This window comes from Eptatretus burgeri, chromosome 12, assembly GCF_056783735.1.
Source record: "Eptatretus burgeri isolate ZD-2024b chromosome 12, Ebu_testis_v1, whole genome shotgun sequence".
Lineage (NCBI taxonomy): Eukaryota > Metazoa > Chordata > Myxini > Myxiniformes > Myxinidae > Eptatretus > Eptatretus burgeri.
The window spans coordinates 33,631,872-33,659,371 of NC_140972.1; the positions used below are offsets into that span (position 1 = coordinate 33,631,872).

At 43.5% G+C, this 27,500-nt stretch overlaps 1 protein-coding gene across 4 annotated transcripts in view; it reads right to left on the reverse strand.

The window, feature by feature from the left end:
* FGF10 (fibroblast growth factor 10) overlaps nucleotides 1-27,500 on the reverse strand; it is a 115,660-nt gene that overhangs the window by 60,228 nt on the left and 27,932 nt on the right. For 3 of the 4 annotated variants that reach the window (XM_085850073.1, XM_085850072.1, XM_085850074.1), the window contains one exon: nucleotides 2,071-3,340. In XM_085850073.1, the coding sequence (XP_085706199.1) occupies nucleotides 2,071-2,392 (322 nt within the window). In that variant the 5' untranslated portion in view covers nucleotides 2,393-3,340. Of the gene's footprint in view, nucleotides 1-2,070; nucleotides 3,341-7,056; nucleotides 7,150-7,251; nucleotides 7,579-27,500 lie in introns of those variants that run through there. The other variant, XM_085850075.1, reaches the window with a different exon arrangement.

Here is a 27,500-nt window from a genome sequence, read left to right on the forward strand (position 1 = left end):
ACATTGCTGTCTATGGGCCCTTTGAACAATTAGCCATTGCTTTTGCACAATGCAATCAACAAAGATAAACTATTCAAAAATGGGGGAGGCAATTTAACCTGGTAACAATATTTAGTGAACAAGTTGCATCCTAAGGGAGCTTTGCTCTTACAACTGGTTTTATAAATTAAAACAAAACTAAATGGTGAATACCAGTTATTGCATGGGAAAGATACCCACAGCGCAATTTCTCAAAGTGCAACAAACACGAAATTAATATATAAAAGCAGCATGTATGAAAAAAAAATCGCATTTTTTTCAAGAAATGTAACTTAATACCATCGAAAATGTCTAGATTGCCTATTTGGTGTCCCCAAGTGAGTACAGATGAGTTCATAATGCGGACACCAAGCAATGCTGGGATCCCAGGTTCAAATCTAATAGGTGGTGCTGATTTTTCCAATGTCAACCAATGTCCTCGTAATTTATATAAATGTACATTGATGTACCATCATCTTATTATCCTACCTGTGATATATTATAATGTATATATATATATATATATATATATATATATATATATATATATATATATATATATATATATATATATATATATATATATATATATGAAAGTTGTTTGTGTGTGAAGCCTTTTCTTTGATTTTTATATAAATCTATATGGCTGAGCCAATTGTCTCCAAATATTCTGTACCACATTATTGTGACACATGTCGAGTCAACAGGAAAATATTTTTTTTTGCAATTTTTAATCTAATTGATGTTAAACAAGAAACAATAATGCTCTAGCTATTTGGGGAGGAGAGGGTCAGGTTAATGCGTCGGCATTTCCACGTCACATTCAAAGGTGAATTCTTCATAGGGAATTGAACCAACTGCATTTAATTATTTATATTCCGTATCCAGAATGGGAATTAATACACAAAGGGTCCACAGTCTCCCGGGACGACACCGAGTGTAATTAGTCGTCGCATGATCCTGTACGACCTCAAACAAGGAAACGAGGCCATTTGTCCCATCATTGCCGTGTTGCACTCCCAGGTTAAATAAAACATATATATATATATATATATATATATATATATATATATATATATATATATATACATATATATATCTGTATATATATATATATATATATATATATATATATATATATATATATATATATATATACATACATACATACATACAAACAAACACACACACACACACACACACACACACACACACACACACACACACACACACACACACTCCTCGTAATATGAAAGAAGTCTACATGCTGGCAAAGATTTGGTTCACAAAATCACGAAATATAAAATTGCAGTAAATGTATTAAAAAAAACAAAAAAACATGATCAATGTTTTCTCAAAGCTGAAAGCTTTAAGAAAGGAAGCATTTGAAACACACCTCTACCTAGGAAGCACAGCTGATGGGACTCCTCAGTGCATTTCTGCCCAGAGGGGCTTTTCCAGGATGCCTTTTTAGAAGTATAACTTTTTATGTGATGCAAGCAAAGGGCCAGGCAGGCCAGGAAACACTAATGACACCCGCAAAGGCAAATTTGCTCTCAGATCTCTGCAGAAACAATGAAACACTTCCTCTATTACCCTGGTCGGCTGCAAGCTAGTTAACCTCGTGGCATGAAAACTGCCGAAGCTAATCCTAAATTGCTGTAGGTTGCATGATTCCTCCAAGCTTGGGCCGGTAAAATCCCGTGGTGGAGCCGTGCACGTGCCATCAGTCACCTTTGAAGTTTTCTTTGGGAAGTTGAAAATAGTTGGTTATTATGAGAATCATTTTCGAATCTGGGATCAGAAGTAGCTGCTGGACCACCAGGGTAATGAAGAGCAGCATAAATACCATTCATAGAAGCGATATTGCTGAAGACTTGTTAAAATTTCCAAAATATAATGAGGAAATATGAAGTGCTTTGTTTTACCCAGTTATTTGCTTATGACAACTCAGCAAAGTCTGTTGTGGCAGACGTGTACACATGCATGAAGTACATTGGAGAGAGCGAGAGAGAAACTGAGCAAAAGAGGGAGGGAAAGGGAATCACTCACTGTGCGGGGAGTTCTTTTTGCGGGTGCCACGGACCTTGCCGTTCCTCTCGATCTTGAGGAAGAACTTCGTGGCAGAGAAGAGACGGCGCCTCCTCACGTCTCCTTCCAAGTGCTTGTAGCTGCGAGCATGTCGTTCGAGGCTGGAGGAGGACGTGGAGGAGTTGGGGTAGTGGAGAGCAACTTTGGCAGTGAAAGATTGTTCTGGAACCCAGGCGAGGGCGAAGCAAGGTAAGCAAAGCAGCAGGAGCAGTGACCACCGGCTCTTACAGGCGGCTGCGGAGCGCAGCGGCAGCCTTCTCTGGCTCAGCATCCATCTCCACATGGTAGTGATGGGGTGCTGCAGCCTCTGCCTGTTCCCAGGAAAAACATCTCTGGACCTGGGCTTCGCCACTTTCTTCTTTGGTGTGCTGTCCCTCTCCGTCTTTCGCAATAAGTGAATCAGTGAGGCTGGGGTTTTAACTTGTTTGCTGGTCGAGCATCGCCGCTCCCCTCCGTGTCTCACCTGCGCCAGACGGCATCCGGCGTCCTTGTGGGCTGCAACATCTCTGTGGTTCGTCAACTTGAATTGCCGCCAAACCAGCTTCAGTCACACTGACTCACCACAGCCACTGTTACCTTTGATGCTGTGCGGTGGCTTAATGTGAGTGGGAGGTTCATGGGGGAACCTCCGTGGCTCCCTCCCGTGTCAAAACCCGCCTTCCTCTCGGTCTGAAGCAGCAATGTTTGGCTTAAGCAGCTCACCCTGAGCCTTGTGCTAACTCTGACACCCGTGATGTAAAAACAGTCGACGGAGTTCACTTTCAACTACAGACAGGCGTTCCGATTCCACAGTTGTGGAGTCAACTCCGCGGTGCCTGTTTTCCCTTTTTGATGTTATTTCACTGTGGAACTTCGTCCTTTAGTGATTGGCAATCGGTCCTTGATGAAAAATCGTCCACAGATGAGGATGAAATTAAATATTGCTGAAAGATAAAATACCGATTTGGGAAAACAGGGTTTCATTTGTCAATCTCGAGTTAAATCCACAATGGAACAGGAGTTTCCTCGTCTCATGGTGTTTCCAATGGAATATCGGTCTCTCTGAAAAACGAGGCCCAAGAAAGTGTTCACATTAATCATCTGCAGAATCTTCCTTTTTTTGCTGTTCGAACTCCCTCTGGCATTTGAGCCTTTGCAACCAAACACCCTAAAACAGCAGTGTTCTGTCGAACGACCTCAGTGAGTGCAATGCGTTGCGGTCTGTTTTCCACGTTCTTTTGGGGAACACGAGCTAAGGAAAGAGATTGGGAAGGGGGGGATTAGTGTGAGTGTGAGTGGTGCTTCACAGCAATGATGAAAGAGATATGTAATAAAACAAAAATGTGTATAATGTATATGGATATATTTTGATTCTGACATACCATCATACTCTGTCACGGAGCATCAGTGCTGCCCAAAGCACTTTCTTGGAGAGGGTTATACTGGGTGGTTTGCCATTGCCTTCCCAGTACTAGTTAGGGCAGCAATTTGTAATTTGGCTACGGTTCTGGCGATAGCTCGCCTACTCTTTGCAAAGGACACCGTGGCATCTTTGATGACCACCAACTAATGCCGGCACATGTGACGCCCAGTTTAATGACCATCTGAGGGACACCACACACATTGATGAACCACCCTGCCTGTGAAACACCAGGGTGACAGTTTAAGTTGGGTCGGGATTCAAACCAGGCTAGACAGGTTCGAGGCGAGTGTGCACACCTCCAGCACACCTCTAGGTCATCCTTCCAGCATGTATATGTGTATATATACATATCTCACAGGACAGAATTGAGAATTCTCACCCCAAAAAGAAGGTGTGCAATGGTGATATGGATTTTCGGAAGTTTCACATTAACACCAAAGTTGACAGCGCTGTTAATGCTTTACTGATATGATTAGCAGACAAAAATGGTCAATACAAAACTTGGAAATAGAATAACTCCGAGTTAATGTCAAGGATATCATGAAGACATGCATGCTGAAGACGTCAAAAATCTTAATGGCAAAGACAAAAGGAGAAAAGACAGAAATGAAAAAAAACCAGAATCTAACATATATAGATACATATATATATATATATATATATATATATATATATATATATATATATTGTATATATTGGGGAAGGAGAGATATAAACTAAATTTCCAGTTGTTTCACTAATTGCCTTTGCTATTGAATCATGTCGGAAGTGGGTTGTGTTCCTGTGGACAACAACGCGCAACAGCTTGCATTGCACACTCCTAAGCTATTGGTGGATTTGGTGCAGTGTGTGTGTGTGTGTGTGTGTGTGTGTGTGTGTGTGTGTGTGTGTGTGTGTGTGTGTGTGTGTGTGTGTGTGTCCCTCTGGGATAGGTAATGCTTTTAAGGTCATAGCCTAAACAGGGAAGGGTCGTATTTTGGGTGAGTCAGAAGTCAAACAGCCAAATGCTGCCAAAATTTCCTGACTGAAAGGTGATATTATTCAATTGTGACGCTGACGCAAGTGTGCTTACTGCATGTCGGGGTGGATAAAAGTCTTGGGTAAATTGGGCAGTAGCAATGATTATTGCGGATTATCAAAGTACAATAATTAATGAAAGCCTTACTTTTTTAGGATTGCAAGGTGTATGGCTGGCTGTAAAAGAAATATGCCAAACTGACAAACTGACAGAAATATGCCAAACAAATACCAAACAATCAGTCACAGAAAATGACTAAAAGGACACAGACCACTTGTAGGCTAAGGCCTAAACCTGTGCGGCCACCCCGAGTACCCGGAATATGTGCTGTATAGGATAATGACTGTACCTTCTCCAATGAGGAAGGGGATCCCTGCCTCACAATAGGACAGAGGTCTACACCAAAGCTAACCAGAGAGTTGGTGTCAAAGCCACCCAATGCTCGCCTGTTTATACATTTATCCTTTTTAAAAGACTCGTCTAATAATTTTTTTTATAAAGCATTGCAGTGAAGTCTGATCCAAATAATTTTAAAGCAACACAAGTCTGAAGACGACGATGGTTCACGAGCGGTATTTGACGATGTAGATTGTTTCAGAAGTCAAGGATGAGACAATGTGATAATTTTTGACCAAGTTATAAAAATGATCAACATGATGTGGTATGAGTGACAGGTTATTAGCTGCAAAATGTCGAAAACCCGGTTTCGTTCAACAACTTTAAAATTTTGACCTTTGCATAACCTTTAAAGGTCACAAAACAATGTTGTGGACATTAAAATAAGGAAACAGGATATGTGTTATAGCTTATTTGAGTTAGTTCGTCGAAGAAGGTCGAAAACCCGGTTCGATTCCCACAACTTTGAAAATTTGACCTTTGTGAACTTTAAAGGTCAAAGGTCAAGGATTATGACCTTTGGCGCAAAACTTTCTCTGGAACATTCCAGGAACAATATAACGTCATACAGGCTATATGGCATTTCGCACTCCTCGGATTATCCATACTTTGATGAAATCAGCGTAAAAACAAACTTGAAGGGGGCGCCACGGGCAAGGTGTTCGAGATAGAGAAAAATGGTTTCAAGACTTTAGGTGGGGAATGACCTCAAGATTATGCATAAAATATTGTCATCCTAGCTCTCAAAGTTTTGGCGGTCAGATGATTTTTATGTCAAAATTCGCAATTTTCTAAGTTCGTGACCTTGTGACCTTGACCTTGGGAAGAAAATGAAAAATCGAGCTCCGTGGGGCTATGCAGGTGCCATTGGGTTAACCAAATACCGAAACCCCTGTCATATTCGACAAACCCCCTCGGAGAAGCTGTAACTTGAAATCGGCTACCCCCTAAAAACGCATGTTTTTTGGGCGTGGCTCCACCCATAATTGGCGCACCACGCCCATTTTCAGAAAAACACAACTAGATCATGATATAAACCTCCCACCCAAATTTTATCAGGATCGGATCAAAACCCACGAAGCTATGCTCAGGACAGACAGACAGGCAGACAGACACACACCCATAACGAATATAGCGGTCACTTACTGACTCGTGAACCAATATGTATTTGTATATTGTAATCAGTAAACTAGTACACATATTAAATGAATGGCAAGCGTCGAGTATAAACAGGCGAGCATTGGGTGGCTTTGACACCATCTTAGGTTGAAATTTAAAAAAAAATTAAAATCATTTGTTAATTTCAACTTCACTACACCAATAGTATACCCCAAAGAACCTCCATGCCAAATATCAGCATCCTAGTACACATATTAAATGAATGGCAAGCTTCTAAATAACTTGCACCAAAAACTTTAACGTTGATGTGCTACAAAAAAGTTAAGTTCAAAACAGGTCAAGAATTTAAAACATTTGAAATTATTTTTTAATTTCAACTTCACGACATCAATAATATACCCCAAAGGAACCTCCATGCCAAATATCAGCATCCTAGTACACATATTAAATGAATGGCAAGCTTCTAAATAACTTGCACCAAAAACTTTAACATTTTCATGCTGACGCTCACGCCGGGGGTATCGCTATAGCTCTCTGTTCTTCGAACAGGCGAGCTAAAAAGGTGTCACCTGTTCTACAACCAATAACTACTAAGTTCCAGACAAAATGGCAGAGATTTAATGAACAGAGTTGGAGCTTACAGGAGAAGGAAATCATCCTCCACTGCAAAACGTATTCTGCACATAAAACATGGGGGGGTGGGGGAGGAAGGGGAGGAGGGACTAACGGTGAAGGAGAAAGATTCATGAACCAGTTGACGAAAAACAAATTTACCAAAAAAGTCGGTAGAAACTTTGAATGATTGGAGAACTTCCTCCCACTTCCCGAAACCCGCAAATGGAGATAACCAAAGGTAATATGCACTTTTATTTGTTGCTGGTGATTGAACAGGTATATTTTGGTTTGGCAGGGTGCTTTCAAGAAAGAACTGAAAGTACCAGGAGGAAGGTCCTGCTCTCAGGTGTTTAAATCTGAGTGCAGACTGAGAGTCACAGAATCTGATGGAACGTACTTGGCCATACGGCGAAAGGTGTCGTCCAACTGCAGAGCCTGATTTATGGAGGATGTGAATTCGTGAAAGCATGTGACCGATACTGGTGTCTGCCTAAGAGTGAAACAGAAAAAGCAGATGAGCAAGTTGTCGCATTACTTTGGCAGTTTCATGCTCACCAAGACAAACAAGATGGTGCAGAGGTAGTGCACTCACGTTTGAACTGTCCAGTCTTGGTTCGATTCCCAACCTGACAATAAACTGTCAGATCGGTTCCTTGCAGGAATGGCGTTGTATCAATGCGTGCCGTCCCTCAGATGGACATCAGGGTGGGTGTCCTGTCTGCTAGCATAGGTTGATGGAGGTGAAAGACCCCACAGTGTCTTTCTCCAAAAAGAAGGTGAGTTATTGTCCGGTATCCCCAACAATTTACAAATTCCTACCTGAACAGGGGCACTGCATCAGGAGATTATCTATTATACTTTACCTGGTATCACTTCAATGCGACAAGGATTTATCAGAAAATATTTAATGCTAAAGTATTTGTTAAAAACATGTAGTAACTCCTGTGAACAATTAGAAGTTATAATACAACTAGTTGAATAAAATTATTTTTGCCATTCTGTAGGTGGCATTCCAAAGAGATCATAAAATATTTCACAAAGTCTGATCGTATAGCATAGAGGTATGCATGACTCGCTTCTGAGCTGTCTATCATGGGTTCGAATCTCGACCTAGTTATAAACAGTCATCTTGGTTGCATCAACGTGTGTGCCGTCCCTTGGATGAACATTAAGCTGGGTGTCCCTTCTGCTGCCATGAGTTTCTGAACGTAAAAATCGCAGGTATCACTTGTGAAGAAAAGTGGAGTTATCACTGGCACCCTGACCAAATCCCAAAATCCTGCCATCTTCAGTGGAACGTGAGGCCTGTTCACACGGTTCATGACCGGCTTGGGTAAAAAAAAAGAAACAACTCCCCACAAAAATATGGGACCATTGGGCACCATAAAAGAGATAGTAGCATAGAATACGTGATAAGGTGAAAGGTTAATTTCATAAGACGATAAAGCAACTTGACACTTGCTAGGAAAATGCATCTGCAGAAAAAAACGGACAGAATAAAAGGCTTTGACATGAGATGTTGTAGTGGTAACAAAATGATGGTTACACTTAAGTGGTATATAACTACAGCTAATTAATATGGAGCTGAAATGCTCGAAAACAGACTGCTGAGATAACGTGCCCGTGAACTTGAACTTTTTACAATGCGTTTCAAGTTTGCAGCTACCTTCCAAACGCCCAATGTCGTGGGGTCGCTGAAGACACTAACTCCCTTTTTAAAGAATATACATCCTGCTGTGCAATCCTGCTCGAAACTTTGTGCTTCCTGACTCCTGTACCTGTCCAATGTACTTATTACCATGAGAAAATGTCCATTTTTATCCCCAACCGTGAGTCGGCCTGGCTTGGGGTTTATTCATTATCACTGTTAATATCCATAACAGAGTTATTCGTCTATTCGTCGCACTTTTTGTTTGTTATAATGACATTTATTTGCTCAGGGGACTCGTGAACCCCCAATACCCCCCCCCCAAGACCCCGAAACAGTATTACATTTTTCAATATATTGTTACGAATCTGGAAACCATTCGCATTCACACATACAGTTTACCCAAAGTTTAGTTATTTCGTTAAGTATATGTGGCTAATGTGGGTAGTTAGAAATCCTCCCTTATGTCTAATTGGAATTTCATGTGTGCGATGCGGGTTTCTTTTATAGTCATGTTTCTTACATCTTGAAATCGCACAACGCCAATAAAACCCTCGCTTCACTCCTCCTCCCCCTCTGGGTGAACAAGCGCTTCACCCACCCAGCTTTCACTCCACACCACGGCGCCATAACCCACGTGTTCAAGGCTACGGACGTGGGTGGAGCCCCCTCGCCTCAGGGCCGACCCCGCCCCAGCCAGATGGAATGTTCCCCTCATCCAATGAGGGGAGGATACCGATCGCCCGATGCCCGCCGACCAATCTGGAGGCGAGTTACCTCAGAGCGGATCCCTCCACCTGCCTGGGGGGGGAGGATAAGAAAGGTGGCAAGCCATCGTCTGCAGTCGTCATCGTCTGCGGTCTTGGTCTGGTCTGAGGTCTTTTTTGAGGTCTTTTGGCGGTCTGCGGTCTTTTTCAGGTTCCTCGTGGTGGTGGTGGTCGTGGCAGAGGTTTTCCGTGGTGCTCATATCATCGTTCGTGGCAGCCAGGATCGCTCGTTGGATTATGGGTCGTGGGTTTGAGTCCCACCGTGGTGGGTTGTGTTGGAGTGCTCGAGCTGGGGATCCCCGTTCCCGTCCACAGACTGACTCACATATAAAACAACACAAGGCGGCCAGGTACCCGGCCAGACTCTGGCCCTCAGCTCGCCTTCCATCCCGGGCTGAAGGGCCTAATAAAGACCCCCGAGGTCCATTTCTTTTTGGGTGTGTGTGTCTGTCTGTGGCCAGTCTGTAAGTAGAACTGTTTAAGTGATTCCATTGTACATTTGCCTTCGTCTATATTCGAGATTAAGTCTGCTCTGTGTTTCCCTCCCTCTTACATTGTAATAAATAACTGTTAAATGTTTCAGTTAGTTGTCCGTGCTTTCTTTCATTGACCCAATATGGTTCGGGCTTTAGAGTCAAGAAGGCCGATTGTGCCGTAAGTTGTTATTTGGACCGGCGCGGCTTTGGTAACTCCTGCTCGGTTATGTCTGATCCGAGTCGGTAACAGCGACTCGGTTCGGACAAAGTCGGCCGAGGGTGTGGCTTCCCCGGTAGTTAGACAGCATGGGTGCTTAGGTAAATTGGAATTAAACAATTAACCCTACCTCACGCTGTCAAAATATTGGCGTCCACGGTCCACTAAGGGACCCATGAACTTTGGAGTTATCCAAAGGTTATGACCTTCAATTCCGGTGTTCGGTGGGAGACAGCCCAACTGCTCCGTCTGGCGGTCATCCTCGCCACCGAACCCGGCACCACAACAATATAAGTCAATATAATTGGTAAAAAAAAAAATTTTCCAACTTTTTGTACTACTACTACTACTACTACTACTACTACTACTACTACTACTACTACTACTACTACTACTCCCCCTCCTCCTTTAATGGTTCCAATCAATTATTGTGGGGTTGGCTAAAAGGGAAGTTTGGCCCAAGACCTTCACAAACTGGCTGGTCAAGTCTGATGTTGGAATAAAGCTGGCAATGGCGATGAGTTCACCCAGGCCATACATCAGTTACCATCTCTTCCTCATAGATCGTACCAGCAGACTTCCTTTTCTTGTGAATATAGGGGCAGAGGTGAGCATTGTGCCGCCATCTTCCGCTGAAAGGAAAAAAATTGACAGGAATATTCATTACATGCCACTAACAACAACACTATTGCTACTCTTGGAAAATGTCTCCTCCAGCTTGATTTGGGTTTACGTCGCTCATTTCCATGGGTGTTGGAGAAGGTCTCCTCCAGCTTGATTTGGGTTTACGTCGATCATTTCCATTGGTGTTGGAGAAGGTCTCCTCCAGCTTGATTTAGGTTTACGTCGCTCATTTCCATGGGTGTTGGAGAATGTCTCCTCCAGCTTGATTTTGGTTTATGTCGCTCACTTCCATGGGTGTTGGAGAACGTCTCCTCCAACTTGATTTGGGTTTACGGCGCTCATTTCCATGGGTGTTGGAGAACATCTCCTCCAGTTTGATTTGGGTTTACGTCGCTCATTTCCTTGGGTGTATACTCTTGTCGACACCAGATATTCTATCCTAAGCACAAATGTTTTTGCGTCATTTCAATCTCCCGTCGATGTCAGAATTGTCATCGATTGGGTGTCTCAACATAGCTTAGTGTGTCTGTCAAAGCATCCACCGTTTCATCGCTGAATATCACGTGTCTTCCACCCAAGAGCAGGTGCCATTTTCAGAAAGTACTTTATGAGTTCTCATCCATAACACACCCAACAGCGACAATACAGCCCAAACACCAGATCACACATCACCTCGAGACACGGTACCCCCTGTTTTCGTGTATGCTCACTGACTTGCACTCGAGAAATTATGTATCACTTGCCAGGAGTTTGACTATATGTTACAACATGGGATCATCAGACCATCGTCCAGCAGTTGGGCTTCACTGCCACACATGGTACCAAAAAGACACCTGGGGATCGGCGACCTTGCGATGATTACCAGTCCTTAAACAACGTGAATGCTCCAGCTTTTTGTGATGCAGCACTAGAACCAACCATCCCACTGACCAATGGGTTGACACCTACAACAAAACTTTTACTATTGCATACAACTCGCTCTGGGTGCCATGTGCACTTCCCAGCATGATATTGTTGCTGAGATGTGACGTGGGTTAAAGGGAGTAATGCAGCATAGTTATTTCATAATTAAATGTGTAGCATTGGAGTATGGTATTTGTGTCCAAAGATCACTACGTGTTGAAGTATGTCGAGACAGATTTTAATTTGACCCTTCAATCCTCCATCATACGTTCCTTCAATCCTTTAAAGTCGTTCATGTCTCCAGGCTGCTAAAGCTGGTAATTAGCATCTCCAAAGGATGCGGAAAAAAAAAACCAGCTAAGGCATGCAAAAGGAGTGCATTGGTCGTTGATGGTGCGCTGGGGCGGTTATCAAGATCCGAGAGGATAAAAAGCACTAAAGGTCAGCAGATGATAAAAAGTGCTAAAAGACAGAGATAATGCACTTATTTTCGGAAGATAAAAAGCACTTCAGATAGGCAGATAAAAAGCAGCTGGAGAATGCCTGCAGACACAGATTGAATTGCTCCCTGGAGTTCGTTCTCTCGTTCTCGTTCTCGTTCTCGTTCTCGTTCTCGTTCTCGTTGTCGTTCTCGTTCTCGTTCTCGTTGTCGTTGTCGTTGTCGTTCTCGTTGTCGTTGTCGTTGTCGTTCTCGTTGTCGTTCTCGTTCTCTCTCTCTCTCTCTCTCTCTCTCTCTCTCTCTCTCTCTCTCTCTCTCTCACAGCCTGTGGTTGCTGGTTGCATCATTGGTTGGGATGTGGCTATACTGCTGATGCAGTGTCCCCCTTACCAGTACACTGGTGCTCATTTTGCCATTGGTATTGGAAGGATGACAGGCTGAGTCAACCTCCTGGTGTATTTTAATTCAGCAGCCAATGGGGCTTGAACTCAGGACCCTAGGATCCCAAGCCACCACCCTAACCACTAAGCCAATACCAGGCTTCCCTGGAGTCCTAAAGAGAGGAGTCTTGGTTTCGCCTCAGTGCTGCTGGACATGCTGAGCTTGCAGAGAGGGTTACAGAGAAGCACCTCGCCGAAACAAGCTGCGCTCCTTGTTTCTTCCTCAGGCGACGTGCAGACCAAGCAGTCGCCTCCTGCTGGGACTGGAACCAAACTGGCTCCAGACACTTTGCCAGGCTCTACCTCTGGGTTTGCCAATTGTCTTTGTTGGTTGAGTGCATGTATGTCATAGTGTTTGTTGAGTGGATGGATAAGTTTAAAGGTTAAGCCGAACAAGTTATCGTGGGCACGGGTGAATTATATCTGTATGATCTGTATCTGATTGTTATAGTACAGAACTGTACATTGATTCTGCAATTTCTGTTGAGACGTGCTTTTCTCTCCTCCAATCTCCCCTCCCCCATATATTAAATCTGATTACTTCCATTAACTTGCGTTGGCTGATTCACAGTTAATTAATTGGTTCTTAACCCCAGAGTGGTTAAAAGCACCATCGTGGGAAATTGGTGTCACCAGCCGAGTACCCGCCCAATGGGAGATCTTGTTCCAAGCATGTAACACATTTATTTTGGTGGTGTATAGGTAACTGACAGCTCTGTATATGTAAAAATAAAAATAAAAACCCAGTTTGTGTGCATGACGTGAAAACATACCTACTGCTTATCTATCTATAATTCCAGCAATCTGTGTGTGTCTGTCTGTCTGTGGCCGCCGTTTCTCGACAACCACTGGTCCGATGTAATTGAAATTTGCTAGGTATATTGCTGGGGACCTGAGTTTGTGCCTTTTCACAGTTTGATATTAATCGGACAAGTGGTTCCCAAGTTATGGCCATTTATTTGCCAAACCAATGACAGGACACGGTGCTATGACATCACAATTGAGGTCACAATTCTTCTTCGTTTGATATGACGTCACAATTGACGCTGGGGACCTGAGTATGTGCCTTTTGAAGGTTTGATATCGTTCTTCTTCATCCGTTTCAGCTGTTTCCACGCACGCACGGGCACGCACGTACGGGCATGCACTAGTAATTCAAAACACCTCACAGCACTGGAAAACGTGGGGACAGGAACACTTCACTGTAAATGGTGGAGACTTTCAATGCCCTCTCAAACCTAGAAGGGGCGCTACATGATACACATTTACATAGAGATTTTGCGTCCCCCTCCTCCCCCCCTCCCCCTTCCCTCCACTCTCTCTGTGTTTTATTTGTACCTTCCATTAACGCACTAGGAGAGGTAGTACTGTAGTGGCATAATTTTGCCTTGGCTTTGATAATATGTAAATATGCTGGAGCTTTGGTTTATCAGAGCATTTCCGATATGGAGTTTTCCCGCAAGAATAACGATTTGGTTGGATGGTGTTGGTTGAATAAAGGAATTGACTCAGAATCCAAAAGTCTCGGACATCTTTTCTTCCCCGCTAAACACGTTGTCTTGCATTTCCCTGCCTGCAAAGCAACAATCCAACAGCTTGTCGTCAGAGCAGGGTGTGTGAACGCAGATGAGACAGATCAAAGCAAGAAGTTCAGTCTCTCAAACTTTTGGGCCTCAAAATCAGCCATTATCTTTTTTGGGGCAACCACAATTTTAAGTTGACTTCCAAATGCAGTCGCTGACTTGATACCATCCTTCGTACAAAGTCCTTCATTGGCACATCTGAACCTTTATCGACTAATAAGGCCTTACTCCTCAGCTTGAATGGAGTACTGCTTTCCCTTCTGGGATGGTGCCCTGGCCTCACACCTTGCTCTGCTTAACGAGGTGGAAACCAAGCCCTTCAAGATCATTGAAATCTCCTGCGATGTAACTGAGTCTATGGGCCTATTACTTTCACATCAGAGACAGAGCAGTGGTCACCTACGTATTCTACCCCTTCCTTTCTGGTGTTACATCCTCTGCCATTTCTGTGCTCTGCACATGGTCTGCCAATAACCCCATTTTGGTGAAACACCCAAAATCCAGACTCAATGCTCACCTCCACTCATCCATTCCTATTTTTTTTTTCCCACCTGACTTCTTCAGTCACTTCAATGTCATTCTTCAATACAGGTGTTCATCACCATCTCAGGAGATCGCTCATCCACAGTCATGATCTTTTCAACCCCCATAAACCCTATCCAACCACAGTTTTTCCTTCCACTTCTGTGATTGAGAGTTTGCAGCTGTATCCATCTTCTTCACCCCTTGTGTCTTCCCCTAGCCCTCATTTTCCCCATATCCCTTGTATCTCCAAATTTCCCTCTATTTTGTCCCTCAACCCTGCTGTTGGTGTGCCCCCTCTCTTTCTACTGTTCTTTTTGTTGTGTTACTCTTCATCTGTTCTGTGTTCCTGCTCCTCCTCAAGCCGCAAAATTGTACAGTACACAAAAAATGAGTTGAGAGCACCAGTTATGGACCATCCTGTAATATTACGAGGGTTGGTACAAAAGTAATGCCTCTTATTTTTCAGTTCGTAACCAAAGCATCAAAGGAAAGCTTTGCAAGATCAAAATTAAAGGTTTGTATGTCCTGCACATTTTAAGGTGAGTGGCACTGTGGACGATCACGTGACAACATCACACCACACTTTCAAAATGGCTGCCCTGCTAGACGTGCCAACAAAGCAGAGAACAGTTATTGAATTTCAGACTGCAGAAGAGGTTCCTCCAGTGGATATTCATTGGTGTTTAAAGAATGTGTACAGTGACTCTGCCATTGATGTGAGCAGTGTTAGATATTGGTAAAAGTTTTTCAAGATGGGGGGGGGGGGAGGGAAACCACTATCAACAACAATCCTTAAAGTGGTTGGCTTGCAACCACAGTGAAACCATAAAACAAGAGTCAGTTTGATACACTCATTAAAGTGCATTGCAGTTGACAGAGACAATCCATCCATCCAAAGAGACCATATTCTGTACAGAGCAGGAGTTCAGCACTGCCAAAGCAGTCTCCTGGGCTATTGGGCACAAGCCTGGACAGGTCATCAGTCCAACACAGGATACTCAAATAACTCAATCATCCCAGGAAGCTGGTACTCATTTTGCCAACCTCAGAAGAGATGACAGGCTGAGTCTACCGCACCTGATATTAATTAAACAGCCAAGCAGGATTTGAACTCAGGATCCCCAGATCCCAAGGACGCCACCCAAGGCCACCACGATAACCATTAAGCCAACACCAGACATATGAAGACAATGTGGAAAAATAACCATATTTGCCACACATGTATACATATTCCTTTTAATTTTAATTGTAATTGGCATTATATTTAGTGAGAATAAAATAAGAGCAATTTCTTTCGTAACGACCCTTGTATTTTCATTGCATGTTGAAAACCATAAACCTTTGGCATTTCTTCAACCAGAGTGAGAATTACGTTCCGAGATCCTTCTCAACACCCCCACTTATTCAAGATTCATGACAAGTGATTGTTGCTGATGTTTCTATTTTCAATCAAACCTACTTTGTCCTTTAAAGTAACAACATCAGTGACGATGCAACATTTTTGTATATCTTCCGTTTGAGAGTTGTAGAGAAGTGGCTGAAACCTAAATCTCATCCAGGTTCCTCGTAATGTCTCCATCTTGGCTCTTCACTTCTTCAAGTTCCTTCTGATCACTCAAATACAGTATTAGGTCTTCCATTTGACTCTCATTTTCTATGATCTTGAATTTTTTTTCTCAACAATACAATATGCTCATGAAGGACGGTGGTGGAGGCCCATAATCTTATCAGAGTGTTGGGGGTACTCATGACAAAGTGTGAATGATTCTGTGGCTGATAAGCAATCGTGGACAAGGAACCACTCTGTTGCAAGATGTGGAAATTTTCCACGGAGCAACCATGGTAATCGAACCCACAGCAGTAAGGACAATACCAGGACGATTTACCCACTCCACCACCTATAAGCCACTCTCATGAAGGATCCTCACAACTAGGACGATTTACCCACTCCACCACCGATAAGCCACTCTCATGAAGGATCCTCACGACCAGGACGATTTACCCACTCCACCACCGATAAGCCACTCTCATGAAGGATCCTCACGACCAGGACGATTTACCCACTCCACCATCGATAAGCCACTCTCATGAAGGATCCTCATGACCAGGACGATTTACCCACTCCACCATCGATAAGCCACTTTCATGAAGGATCCTCACGACCAGGACGATTTACCCACTCCACCACCGATAAGCCACTCTCATGAAGGATCCTCACGACCAGGACGATTTACCCACTCCACCATCGATAAGCCACTTTCATGAAGGATCCTCATGACCAGGACGATTTACCCACTCCACCACCGATAAGCCACTCTCATGAAGGATCCTCACGACCAGGACGATTTACCCACTCCACCAGCGATAAGCCATTCTCATGAAGAATCCTCAGGACCAGGACGATTTACCCACTCCACCACCAATAAGCCACTCTCATGAAGGATCCTCACGACCAGGACGATTTATCCACTCCACCAGCGATAAGCCACTCTCATGAAGAATCCTCAGGACCAGGACGATTTACCCACTCCACCACCAATAAGCCACTCTCATGAAGGATCCTCACGACCACGACGATTTACAAACGCTCTACCACCCATAAGCCACTCTCATGAAGGATCCTCACGACCACGACGATTTACAAACGCTCTACCACCCATAAGCCACTCTCATGAAGGATCCTCACGACCAGGACGATTTACCCACTCCACCAGCGATAAGCCACTCTCATGAAGGATCCTCACGACCAGGACGATTTATCCACTCCACCAGCGATAAGCCACTCTCATGAAGGATCCTCACGACCAGGACGATTTACAAACGCTCTACCACCCATAAGCCACTCTCATGAAGGATCCTCACGACCAGGACGATTTACAAACGCTCTACCACCCATAAGCCACTCTCATGAAGGATCCTCACGACCAGGACGATTTACAAACACTCTACCACCCATAAGCCACTCTCATGAAGGATCCTCATGACCAGGACGATTTACCCACTCTACCAGTGATAATCCATTCTCATGAAGGATCCTCATGACCAGGACGATTTACCCACTCCACCAGCGATAAGCCACTCTCATGAAGGATCCTCACGACCAGGACGATTTATCCACTCCACCAGCGATAAGCCACTCTCATGAAGGATCCTCACGACCAGGACGATTTACAAACGCTCTACCACCCATAAGCCACTCTCATGAAGGATCCTCACGACCAGGACGATTTACAAACACTCTACCACCCATAAGCCACTCTCATGAAGGATCCTCATGACCAGGACGATTTACCCACTCTACCAGTGATAATCCATTCTCATGAAGGATCCTCATGACCAGGACGATTTACCCACTCCACCAGCGATAAGCCATTCTCATGAAGGATCCTCATGCTAAAATGAAGAAAAGTCAGAATAGATCAAGAAAGCACCAACAGAGAGAACAGTTAAAATCCATGTTCACCCTTCCAGAAATCTCCTGTAGTTCCTCAGGAGATCTGATAGAAATGATAACAATTTCCTCAGATCTCTAACCCGAACAGCGTCCGATGGTCAAATGTACCTCACCTGGAAACAAGGATTCTGTTAAACCAAATCATTTGTTGCACAAAAAGAAAGGCACTTGGGATGTCCAAGATGCCTTTCGTGACACTGCAATTTGCACCACTTTTTCTGTTACTGCTGCGACTACAACAGATACTTTTGATTTTGCTGCTGTTCTCTCGTTATTGCAACGTCTACGAAGGTGTAAACAAGTATAACAAGATGGTGCAGAGTTAGCACATTCATCCTTTGACCTATCTCGTCTTCGTTTGCTTCCCAAACTGACCATAAACGGTCAGATTGGTGATTTGCAGGTAGGGTGTTAAATCACAAAGTGTGTTGTCCCTCGGATGACCATGAGTTGGAAGACCACCATCTGCTAGCATTAGTTGTTGGATGTTAAACATCATGACGGTGTCTTTAGCGAAGAGTGGTTGAGTGAGAAATTGCCACCACCCTGAACAAATAATGAATTCCTGCCACCTTCAGTTGAACATCAGGCCTGGCTGGCCGGTTCTTGAAAGATTTGAGCCAAAAACGTTCAATGGTAGATCTCAATATAAGTTGGGAATAATTAGTGCTGCTAAATAAGTCGAAGAGAGAGAGAGAAAAGAGAAAAGAGAAAAGAGAAAAGAGAAAAGAGAAAAGAGAAAAGAGAAAAGAGAAAAGAGAAAAGAGAAAAGAGAAAAGAGAAAGAAGAGGAGAGAAGAGAGAGAAGAGGAGAGAAAGACAGAGACAGAGACAGGGAGGGAGAGAGGTGAGGTGAGTGAGAGAGGGAGGTGAGAGAGAGAGAGAGAGAGAGAGAGAGAGAGAGAGAGAGAGAGAGAGAGAGAGAGAGAGAGAGAGAGAGAGAGAGAGAGAGAGAGAGAGAGAGAGAGAGAGAGAGAGAGAGAGAGAGGTGAGAGAGAGAGAGAGAGAGAGAGAGAGAGAGAGAGAGAGAGAGAGAGAGAGAGAGAGAGAGAGAGAGAGAGAGAGAGAGAGAGAGAGAGAGAGAGAGAGAGAGAGAGAGAGAGAGAGAGAGAGAGAGAGAGAGAGAGAGAGAGAGAGAGAGAGAGAGAGAGAGAGAGAGAGAGAGAGAGAGAGAGAGAGAGAGAGAGAGAGAGAGAGAGAGAGAGAGAGGGAGGTGAGAGAGAGAGAGAGAGAGAGAGAGAGAGAGAGAGAGAGGGAGGTGAGAGAGAGAGGGAGGTGAGTGAGACAGACAGACAGAGGTGAAAGAGAGGGAGACAGACAGAAAGAGTGAGAGAGTTGGAGCCAAAAGGTGTGCACTCCTCGCATCACGATTCTGTGAACACTGAGTGTAAAGCAGCTCTCACGGTACAAAAACACTACATCAGTTCAAAAACGTGCAAGGAAAAGTTACATTAGATGTTGATCATTTAAAACCCAAAACCAGACTTGTTTGTTTTCCTGTGACTTGGGATAAATAATTCTTTGTCTTCGTTCTGAGAGTGTAAGAGCAATGCTATCGGCAATCAGCTGCATTTTCCCCTGTGCTCCTGCTACTACTCCATATTTATGTTTGACAAATGAATCGTTTTCTTTTTTGTTTACATCAGAATTGAGTCCATTTAATCTGTCCTGCACTTTGTTATAGTTCACCTGTCATTCATTGCTTTTCGTCCTTGCATTCCCAAGCTGCACACTACTGCCTCCCCTTGAATTGCCGAATAATCCAGGGTCCTCCATCTAGTTTTGTCTCACGAAGAAATAATCGATCTGGCTGCTGTACAGCCCACTTAATTGAAACTGATATTACATTTTCTTCCCCAGAACGAAACCCTGAGTTTGCTACAAATAGTTTCAAACTTTATTCTGTTTTCAACATCCATTCTCCTCCCTCATTAATGGTCCCATATCCTTCCCCACCATGCCCTCCTTGCGCTAACGACCTTCCACCCTTCCTCTGGAAAACATCGCAACAAGTCTTCTGTACGATTCCACCACTCCTCCTTTTATGGCTCCTGATCCCCCTAAACAATCAGATTTACAGGCATTCACTAAACTTAATAACCTTCATCCTCTGCTCCACCAACTCCCTATTCAAAACCACAATATGCCAAGCCATTCCTGTCATCCTCTCCACTGCACTTTTTTGTTATTGATCACTCATTTAATGGAAACATTGGCAGTCAAATGTAAAAATCTGTCGATATTTTTATAGTGTTATTTTAATTGTATTGAAAACTTCAGTGAGCTGTCTGCTTGTGTGGTTAAAGACTTGGTTTTTCCTCCGCTGATTGGTGTGGATGCGATACCTGAGAGCCTGCACACTCTCGTCAACCCGCACTTGGCAAGCATGGCGAGGATGCCAAACAGCCCTCCACATGACTTCAGGGAGGTCTTGGTCCTGCACTGGGCTGGTATTGGCTGCTTTAACGTTTTAAGTTACTTTAATCACAAGTTGCTTGGTTTTTTTTGTGGTTTTTTTTAAAAACTAAAAACGTATTTACTGATTCTGCCTTTGTGGATGTAAAGATACAGATATTGTCCAGCCCAGAAAGTTGGACCCCATTTCCAGGAAGGATTGGTGATGTTTTCATACCCAGCGTGCTCTGAGCTGCAGTAGGAATGTCAATAGCCGATGGCAATCTCTTGCTCCTAAATCAGGCTGGCAGGTCACCCTGAAACTATTATTTATAGCTTTCATTCTCAGCATTCAAACCTCGAGTTTCTTTTGCAACTTCATTGCTGCTCCTGTTAATCCAGAGTAGGATAAAAAAATAAAAATAAATCCCATTTAAAAATGTATGTTCCTTGTGAAATGTGCAACACATTGTGGAATTCCCCAGTAAGTTTCCTCCCCAACCCCCAACCCAATGCCAAAATGCTGTGGTGCCAATTCTGCATTGCCCTCATGGGGGAGGGGCTGGACATTGTGGAGTGTTCTTTCGCAGTTTTAGATTTGATCTCTAACACGTGGGCAATATTCAAATGGTAACATCACAGTGACGTCAACATGGTGCACCGTATTATGATGTCATACCGCTTGCTGTGACATCACTGAAGGAACTTTGGACAATAAAATTGACGTACATATTTACAGAAAGAATATTCACATTTTTTTTTTAATCAAATAACTCACTTAACAATTAAAATTTAAACATTAAAAAACGATAAAAAATGTGCATTGCCCTAATTAAAAATTCATGTCCTCTGCTGTATTGACAAAACTTTTCACTGAATTTGTTTGTTGTATAGCAACTTTAAGCTTGATGTTGCCTTAGTGGTTAAGGTGACTGGCTTGGGACCTAAGGGTCCTGATTTTGAGCCCCTTTTTAGCTGTTGAATGAACACCAGGTGGGGTTGACTCAGCCAGTCATCCTTCTGAGGTTGGTGAAATGAGTACCTATGTCTAGGGTAATAACAATTTGGGGTAACCGACCTGCGTCAGATTGGCGGCCCATCTCAGACTGTACTACTTGCCAATGAAACTGCCTTGGCAGCCCTATGCGCCTTTATGGCGCGAAATTAATGGTCGTGTTATTATTGTAGCAACTTTAACCTTTAAATTGAACAATCCGCATCAATGATTTAAAGATTTATCCATTTATTATTATTATCATTACCATATATTTATTTACTATTATTATCATAATTATAATAAAAAAGAGTGCGTCTTTATCCACAGACTTATTGACCAATTTTTACTTTGGCAGTTGGCAGATTTTTCAGCTCCCTCTGTATCCCTGTGTGTTTCTAATAACTATACACAGCCCCCCCCCTCCCTCCCCACCCCTGTACACTACTACACGACAGGTCCATTGATTTTCACACACATAATTCAGCACATATCGGGAGTACCTCAAAGCAGGTGGAGCAGTTTGCAATCCTAGCTAACCAAACCGTGCGACTCCGACTCCACGTAACCACCAACTCCACATGCACAATCCCTTGTTAAATTTGGAGGCATCTGCTTAATGTAAAATTGCTCACACCTAATTGGTATTAATGTAGATATTGAAATCTACCAACTTTTTACCAAGCAAACAGCCAACTTTTTAAAGCCACTGTGAAACCTGAATGATAATTTAACTGTCACTTGAGTAGCATATATTGCAAGCAAGCCAGAATAAGGAGAAGTCAGTGGAACATGTCAACACTAATCCCACAGGTAGTGGACAAAAAAATGGAAACACCTCGGTAAATGATGGACACCAAGTACATTGAAATCACTGGCTTCCACACAGGTATGGCCCACAGGTATGTGTTAATTTAGCAAATAACATTCCAGCATGCTTATGGTTCGGATGTGCATAAAAATGCTGCACAGGCCTGGTTGACTTTAATTATGGCTAGCCTGGCTGCAAGAGAAGATCTCAGTGACTTTGAAAGAGGGGTGATTGTTGGGGTGCGTTTGGCATGAGCTTCAGTGACAAAGACAGCTCAAGTTGCTGATGTTTCATGATCAATGGTGTCTAAGGCAATGTCGGCATGGAACTTTGAGGGAAAGACATCTTCAGAAAATAGCAACAGTGGGTGGAAGCGTATACTCCAGGATCGTGATATCTGTGCATTAATTTGAAGTGCAAAGCAAAGCAGGCGAGCAAGTGGAGATCAATTGAACATAACTTTCAACCTGGGGCGCGAGCAGCTAGTTTCATCAAAACTGTCTGCTGAAAACTCCACAGAGCGGGATACCATAGTGAGGTTGCAATGCCCAAACTGCTCATCAAACCTGGCAATGCACGTTTGCGAGTCCAGTGGTGCAAAGAACACAGGCAATGGACTACCGAGCAGTGGAGGAATGTGATATGGTCGGATGAATCATCTTTCACCATGTTCTTGACAAATGGACAAGTGCACGTGTGGCGCCAACCTAAAGAACTCGATAGTCCTGAGCGCTTAGCTCCAAAAGTGAATGGTTCTGATGGTTATGCAATGATGTGGGTGGATTTTCCTGGCATTGTTTGGGTGCAGTCATTCCCCTAGAAGGCAAAGTCAATGCCAATCATGATTTAATGAAACCGAGTGATCATCTTCACCCCATGTTGCAGCATTTCTTTCCTGTCGGGACGGGTGTCTTCCAGGATGACAATTCCCCCATTCACAGAGCACGTGTGGTGACCCAATGGTTTGATAAGCATGACACCAATGTTATCCATATGTCATGGCCTTCTCAGTCACCTGATCTGAACCAACTCGAGCATTTATGGGATATTCTAGAATGACATCTGAGGCAGTGTTTTCCACCTCCATCGAACAGGTATGAGTTGATTGACTTTCTCGTGGAAGAATGGTGCTGCATCCCTCCTGCAGAATTCCAGATGCAAGTGGACTCTATGCCACGGCACATACAGGCCGTACTGGCCGCCCAACACCATATTAAGTGGCTTCACATTGGTGTTTTCTTTTTTTGTCCACTACCTGTGTACACACTGGTCTGTTTATTATGACAAATGATAAACCAAACCAAAAATTTGTGGCAATTATACCTGTTCAATGCTGCTTCTTAAATATGCCCTAGTTAATATCCTTTCTTACAGCCTTTGAAGTTGGTTTTAACCGGATCTTGTAACTCATTTCAGCACCTATCATCATCATTAGCGTCTCTGCTGCTTAGTCTGCTCTGCAGCTCGCGACAGCGGCTTACACTTGCCTACGGCGGATGGGGACTTCCAAGTTTCCTCCTGTCCACTTTAAGTCCTTCATGGCTGGAACGCCTGTCCACAGAAACACAAATCAGCCATTGCGTGTTTAAGTTATGGAATGAAGTGGTGGGTCATTTTCATCAAAACGACCGTGATCCGCACATGTAGCGGTGAAGATAACTGTCCCCCTTGCTTGTTTATATGAGTTAAAGACTAAAATTATTTGAGTTCAGAAAGGTGTTGAAATGCGTCCAACTTTTCTTTGCCTTGAACACGGCAGCCAGTACATTCGCGACGCCGATAGCCTAATGGCCTGGCAGCCTCAATTCCCATATTACTCTTTAACACTGGGAGCTGCCCATTGGGGGGCATTTGTCACTACCTGCTACAAGCTTTTGAAATGTATCCTCATTGAGGCCACACAACAAGGCACAGCCAGATAGTGCAGTGCGGTCTTGGTACAGAGGACACACTGTGCGCTCCCAGGAAAATGACTTTCATCCGCTGGGTCTTTTTTGCTCTCAGAGTCGTTTTCCTCGTTGCCTTTGTGTGCTGTTAATTGTGCCCTTTGTGATCTCTTTGGCTAAGTTTGCATTTACGATCGCTGCCTGCCTTGGGAAACGAACCACAAGCCTTTGATGGGCAGTTATGATGAAAACCGCATGCTCATTACGCAGAACAAAGGTGGATACAGGATGAACCTATAAATATGTGATTTCATTTGTAAAGTACTAAAGTTGAATGGATGTGAAGCACTAGAAGTAGACATGGCTAGACATTTAAAGCATTTTCTTCTGGGTCTTTTTTTTCTACCCTACTGTAGTTGATACAGTTGATATTATGCGGACTGAACGACAAGGCATGAATGTCTTAGCCCCTTGTTTATAGTGTAATAAGCAATGCGAGAACTTTAGAATTTGAAAGACAAAGTACTTAATATTCCTTACGCTCTCAAAATCAATCACCAAAGTTAAAGTTTTAATTAGAATTCATCATGTGATGAACAATGCAATACAGTTCTCGATACCGCCTTCATATGATTTATCAATTTCATTGTCAGCATTCAAACCTACTAACAATGCATTTGCAGGTTCCTCGCTGCTGCTTCTGCTCTTCCAGAATGAATTAAAAAGGTGATTGCCATGTAAAGTTAATGTTGCTCGTAAAATGTGCAGCACATTGTTGAATTCCTGGTATAAAGCCTCAAATTAACTGTGTACTCTGACCGGATCCGTCCCACCTCAAAGTTCCTGCGAAAAGACGATGGTGCCCACATTTCAGGGCCCTCGTAGGGAGGGACTGCAGATTGTGGCGTGTTCCTCAGTCCGTTCCATTTGATCTCGAGCACATGGACAAACTTTAAATATGCGCATCATGATGATTTCACAACGATGCACCATATTATGACGTCACCAAACAAAATTAATCCATCCATCCATTGGGACCATTCTCTGTGCAGAGCATTGGTGCTGCCTAAGTAGTCTCCTGGGCTATTGGGCACAATTCTGGACGGGTCACCACTCCGACACAGGATAGCAGCAAGCTGGCACTCATTTTTACCGACCTCAGAAGGAGGACAGGCAGAGTCAACCCCACCTGGTATTAATTCAACAGCAAAGTGGGATTATTAACTCAGGATCCATAGGATCCAAAGCCCACCACCCTAACCATTAAGCCAACACCAGGCATCAGCAAAATTATTGCAATCACAGAAATAGGCATGCACAGATGCAGAAAGAGTAGTAAATGTAAAAAATTATACATTAATAAACTGTGTGGGTTGGCACGTCATTGAGAGTAGTGGGGGAAGGGGGGTGGGGGGAGATTTCTCCTTCATGGCTGATTGTGGAGAGAAAAGTGATGCCACAAGATGTCACAAGTACCCATCGTGCTCTGGGAAGTTATGTCATTTCTCCCAAGTCTGTCTGTTACACCCATATTCAATAAATAATGTAAATATGAAAAGCTAAACATTGTAGACAAATTCACACACAGAGTGCTCCAGCCTCGAACGAGCACCCAGAGTGCTCCAGCCTTGATTAGTAGCTTACAACTTCTACAGCTGTCTAAATGACACTGTGAAGTACCCTCTGATTATAAGCCTTCAATCATCTAAAAATAATTAATACAGTACGAATTTACTCACAGACTTATCATTCAATCACTGCGTTTGTTGAGATGCATTTGCAAGATTGTTGTTTATTTATCAGCTCCTTCTGGTACCTAAGTGTTATGTTTCCAGCAGTCATGCAGGTGTCTGTTGGCTTACGTACCTCCTTTCACATAAGCCTGGAACCATGTTCTAGAGCAGTGGTTCCCAACATATTTGGATGTGTGAACCCTTTCATAAAAGCAACAAAAGACTTGTCAGCCACCACGTACAACTATCATCGTGACACACGGCTGTTCAGTTCAAAGGTCCCCGGAGTCAGGGACATTAAAGTACAGTACTCGCATTGTTGTACATTGAGGCTTTGTAGATGTTCCCTGATGACACTTTGTACTTCATTTGGAAACTGCACTTTGCATCCGGCAAGAAAGTCACATATATTTGAGTTAGGGTTATCATTTTTTAGCACATGGACCCCCCCCACCGCCGATGGCCTCAAAGACCCCTAGAGGCCAGAAGAACCCAGATTGAGAACCACTGTTCTAGAGAATGCCATGTTGCATCGCCTGTCCATCAATGTGTGTTTGTTAATATTTTGAAACATTCCAAAAAAAAAAGTTGCCTTTTGCAGGGAACTTGGTAGAAACCTTCAAGGTTGTCATTATCAGTTTGTTTGACCCTTTCCAAACTCACAATTTAAGAGGGTCATATTGAGTTCAAAAGGACTTTGAGCATTACCCAAACAGAAAAAAAAAAAAACGGGACTGAGATCAAAAATTGTGATTAACTTCCCATTCAACAGCACGAAAGATGTATGAAGCCATCCTCAAAATCTTATTGGAAGTGGGTCATCTTGGATTAAAAAAAAAGTCAAGGTCAAATGGTCCATCAGACCAGGATTTGGGAAGGCCATGTGCAGATAAGTTACAGAGCTCATGGGTTTGAATGGTGTAATGCAGGAATGCTGAGCTGGGAATGTGGTGCGGGTGTGAAGAAACACAAAGCATGGAAAGGGCAGAGGGTGGAAGACCACAAATGAGGCGGGAGGAGATAGAGACTACCGACTTGTCAGCTTTGTCAGCATCAATGAGATCCAAAAATTTACAAGCTACGCCACTTTTCTTGGTTACTGACCATGTATCGTTCTTTTTATGATTGATTCATGCCAGACGATATTTGGAACTCCTCCGGAAATCACACCATTTCTGTCAAGTTGATGTGTTCGAGTTGCATCCAGGTGACTTGTGTCTGTCATGAATTTTTTTTTTACAGTTTGTCACCATGTCTGCCTTGGCCTGCCCACTCTCCATTTTCTGTGCTCAACGTTGTGTGGTTTTTACTATGTTGTCATCCTCTATGCTTAATATGTGACCGATCCATTTCCATCTTCTTCGTTTGATTTCCTCCATGATATTTCTCCTTCTTGGTATTCTCGCTACCTTTTCGTTGCTAGTTTGGTCTGGCCAGAAGATTTGTAGGATCTTCTTGCGGCAGCTGTAGATGAAAGACCCCACCTTCTGTGTGATCCTTTTGGTGACTCTCCAGGACTCGCATCCAGAGAGGAGGGAGGGGGGAAACACCAAAGCAGAGTAGAAGGCCAAGATAGAGAGAGACTTGGACAAACAAAGGGTGTGAGGAGGAATGGGGGCAGGAGAGGATCCATGGGGTGGACAAGATGATACAGAAGGAAACTCCAAGGAGGTAAAACTGGAAATTTTGAGGAGGGATTAGGGTGGGGTGGGGGTTAATGAGGATGGAAAAGATCATGGTTTTGGATTAGAGATGATCTGAGATGGTAGTGAACAGCTGTCTTGAAGATCTGGAGGGAAGTATGACATTGAAGAGGATGTGAAAGTTGGTTCCACAGTTGGGGAAAAAGGAGGAGCAAATGAGTGGAGGTGAGCAGTATTCCTGGATTTAAGTAGTTTCAGCAGAAGGGGGTCGATTGTGGACTGTGTGTACCCAACAGAAACTGGGT